The 3,864-nt window shown below is 55.3% G+C and overlaps 1 protein-coding gene across 1 annotated transcript; it reads right to left on the bottom strand.

The window, feature by feature from the left end:
- Positions 1-960: 960 nt before the first annotated feature.
- Positions 961-3,221, bottom strand: LOC125944213 (putative nuclease HARBI1). The gene is made up of 4 exons (XM_049664534.1): positions 2,400-3,221; positions 2,159-2,303; positions 1,064-1,538; positions 961-1,018 (listed from the first exon to the last, which is right to left on the bottom strand). The coding sequence occupies exons 1-4, from the start codon at positions 2,937-2,939 to the stop codon at positions 961-963; spliced, it is 1,218 nt and encodes a 405-aa protein (XP_049520491.1). The 5' UTR covers positions 2,940-3,221.
- Between the last annotated feature and the right edge of the window lie 643 nt (positions 3,222-3,864).

Raw genomic sequence — 3,864 nt, 5'->3', positions numbered from 1 at the left:
AGCAGTGATCACCTCGCACGAAACAGCACAAGCAGTGCGCAAGCACAAGGCGGCAAGTGTCATCAGGTGGCAGCAACAAGCAGTGATCACCTCGCACGAAACAGCACACGCAGTGGGGAAGCACAAGGCGGCAAGTGTCATCAGGTGGCAGCAACAAGCAGTGATCACCTCGCACGAAACAGCACACGCAGTGGGGAAGCACAAGGCGGCAAGTGTCATCAGGTGGCAGCAACAAGCAGTGATCACCTCGAACGAAACAGCACACGCAGTGGGGAAGCACAAGGCGGCAAGTGTCATCAGGTGGCAGCAACAAGCAGTGATCACCTCGAACGAAACAGCACACGCAGTGGGGAAGCACAAGGCGGCAAGTGTCATCAGGTGGCAGCAACAAGCAGTGATCACCTCGCACGAAACAGCACACGCAGTGGGGAAGCACAAGGCGGCAAGTGTCATCAGGTGGCAGCAACAAGCAGTCATCACCTCGCACGAAACCATCATTGCAGCACACGTCATCACCTCCACGAAACAGCACACGCAGTGCGAAAGCACAAGGCGGCAAGTGTCATCAGGTGGCAGCAACAAGCAGTCATCACCTCGCACGAAACAGCACAAGCAGTGCGCAAGCACAAGGCGGCAAGTGTCATCAGGTGGCAGCAACAAGCAGTCATCACCTCGCACGAAACAGCACACGCAGTGGGGAAGCACAAGGTGGCAAGTGTCATCAGGTGGCAGCACCAAGCAGTCATCACCTCGCACGAAACAGCACACGCAGTGGGGAAGCACAAGGCGGCAAGTGTCATCAGGTGGCAGCGACAAGCAGTGATCCCCTCGCACGAAAGAGCACAAGTAGTGCGCAAGCACAAGGCGGCAAGTGTCAGCACTTCTAGTGAAGGAGCACATGGGAGGAGCCGCAAAACCTGCATGTCGCAAATCGCTTCTCAGCAAACTGCGACCGACTGCCTAGTGTTGAAGGCGACGTGCCTGCCAAACAGCTCGCTGGATATGCTGCAGGGGCCTGCTGCGAGCGACAGAGAGCATAGCAATCTGCCTTGCGCGTACTGACCTGCCACGCAAGAACAGGGCCCGCCTTCGTTGCGGTGATGCAGTCTGCGTCGTTGTGCCTGTGGAGCCAAGTGAGTGATCACCATCATCGTCGCCATCGTTGTCGGCATCAGCGTCGTCGCCATCAGCGTCGTCGCCATCGTCGTCGTCGTCATCGTCGTCATTGCTATCGTCGTCATTGCCATCGTCATCGTGGTGGTGGTACAAATGGCTCGGGTATGGCTCACCTTCGTGAATGCACAGATTGTGAAGTGCCGCACACGCCGCCACAATTGAACCCGCTTTTCTGGGACCATAGTGCAAGGCGCGGTGACGCTGCAGGCATCGGAAACGGCTCTTCATAACGCCGATGCAGCGCTCCACCGCTGACCTTGTGGAGGCGTGGGCAGTGTTGAACCGCCCTTCCGGTGTGTTGAGGGCAGGGTGGCCTGGTACAGGCGTCATGAGCCACGGCTCAAGTGGATACGCACTGTCACCTGCACAAATAAGTAGTGGTCATACTATTTCTGGCTTATTCACCTAAGCCCCATTGCACAAGGTAAGACCCATTGCACATTACCTTCTACATTATTCATATATTCACATGCAAAATACTAGATAAATATTGATCCTAAGTATCGAGCACAGTTCATGTGTAACTGTAAAGAAGTGCTTCACTCTTATTCCTATTATTCGCTTTTGCGGAAATGTTCAATCCATTTATATGGGCGCCTGTGTGGTCCCAGACATGCCGAAAACAGCCTTGTGCATCTCGAAATCGCCTCGATTGCCGGAGAATACCGGACGCATCAGTAGCACGGCAATGTGCTGCAAGTGGGTCCGCCTCCCTCAGTGCGTTCAAGCCATGAAATGCAATTTTTACTACAGTAATCACGACGAGATGTGCTCGTACATGCAGAAGCACTTTTTCCCATGTGACCGTGATGACGATTACATTTTACTGCATTTTCTATAGGTTCGTCGTACAACAGAACACAATGAAAACCACCTTGACAAGCGATTACATCACGCACATGTGTTCGACTCTCAGGGGGATACAAGGACTACACGCACATGCACCACGTACTCATTTCTTTTCAGAGCTCTTACTACTCACCCAACAGGTACTCCCCGTCTTGCACGACAATGCGGCCACTCACGATGCGCCTGCGAAGCAGCGAGTGTCGCCACACGTGCGCGTCGTGGCATGAGCCAGCGAACCGCGGATCAATGTACCTCACCCTCAAGTCCGAGTCGCACACCTGGGAAACACATTACAGAAAACAGTGTGACTGTGATGCAAATGGCTGTGCATCAAACGTTGCTCCATTATCAGTGCAGTTTCGTTTACAACTTACCACCATTGTATTGAGGGCGTAATAGCCCTTCCGGGACCAGTAGGGTGCCTTCTGTGCAGGAGGGAGCCTCGGGGCAACAATAGCGACGAATGTGCCATCGACGCATCCAATTACACCTCCAAGCCGGCCGTGTTGCAAGAAACCTTGCTTGATGGCTGCTCGGTCGCTTGAGGTGCGTGGAAAGGCCACCCATCCTCGCTCCTTCCCCACGACAGCAATGGCATGCGCGACTCTCGCTATGCAGCGGCTCACAGAAGCCTGCGACATGTCAATAGTCGCCTCGCTGCCGATTGACAACTGGAAACTTCCTGTCGCAAAGAACCTGAGCGCGCAGAGAACTTGGTCCTCAACGCTCAGGCCTCCCGCGGTCAGGGGCTCCAGATGGTCTGCAAGCTCACTGCAAAGCAGCCGCACGGAGCTCTTCGTCATGCGGAAATGCCGCCGAAAAACGTCTCCCCTCATGGCGAACGGGTCACGGCAGGGGCGGGTAGATCGTTCCCGCCGGCGTGCGACGAACCACGCGACCAACCTGCTGTTCATGCTGCCGCTGCTCCAAAAACGCTGCCACCGACACTTGCACTTTCACAAGGCGACACACAAGGCAACACAACAGTCAACAAACACCAACGCGCAAAGCCGCCATGAAAACAGCAACTACAAACTACCACGACCACCGCCTTTCTTGTCTCTCTGCTACGCTTCACCACCAACCAAACGACGTGTTCGTTTATTCAGTGCATGTCGAGAGCAACCACTGACACCGTGACGTCAAAGTGACGTACACCGGAACTGCTAGGTGGCGCGACTTCTTTTCCGGTTTGGTCAACCAGCCAATCAGCGCGCGCCAGGAAAGGCGAAAAGAGAAATTTCGCCTAGGCGAACGTTTCAGAATACGGGCCCATGGTGTCAGGTCGCACAAGGAAACCTGAACAGATCACACTCGATGACTGCAGAAAACCATTGTCGTACCGCTGGCGTGAGCAGCAGCGAGCGAAGGTTCGCGCGGTCAATCGCTTCAACGGAAACTGAGCGGCGAAAGCACAGCGCATACAAAGGCACGAGCCGTGTGGAGACCGCTTTCAAGATACGGTGGGCGCGACAGCCCGTCGCTGCGCCAAGTACAAGTACGCAGTTGCTGGCAAAGTAGAAGCGTTGCCTTCCCGCTTTCCACTTTTGCCTGGGAGATTGAGTAGCCAGTTTCCCTTGCGCCCGGTCGCAAGATACGCGTTTGGTGAGGCAGCTAAACCGTCACCTCCCCTCCCTCTCTCCCATCCCCGCATTGCCTTTTCCACGACGGAAGATGTCGCGTTTGCCCCCCGCCATGCGTTCGCTCTCCGTGAAAGCGCGCGAGGCACGCGCGCTTTCACTTGCACATTCAGCACACGGCGCGCGGCAACGATGTTAAACCCCTTAGACTTTATACGGAACCTCACGGCGACGACGACGCCGATGGCAGAAATCCGCT

This window comes from Dermacentor silvarum, chromosome 3, assembly GCF_013339745.2.
Source record: "Dermacentor silvarum isolate Dsil-2018 chromosome 3, BIME_Dsil_1.4, whole genome shotgun sequence".
Taxonomy (NCBI): Eukaryota; Metazoa; Arthropoda; class Arachnida; order Ixodida; family Ixodidae; genus Dermacentor; species Dermacentor silvarum.
The sequence above is the reverse complement of the archived record's forward strand: the minus strand, read 5'-3'. Positions and strand labels throughout refer to the sequence as shown.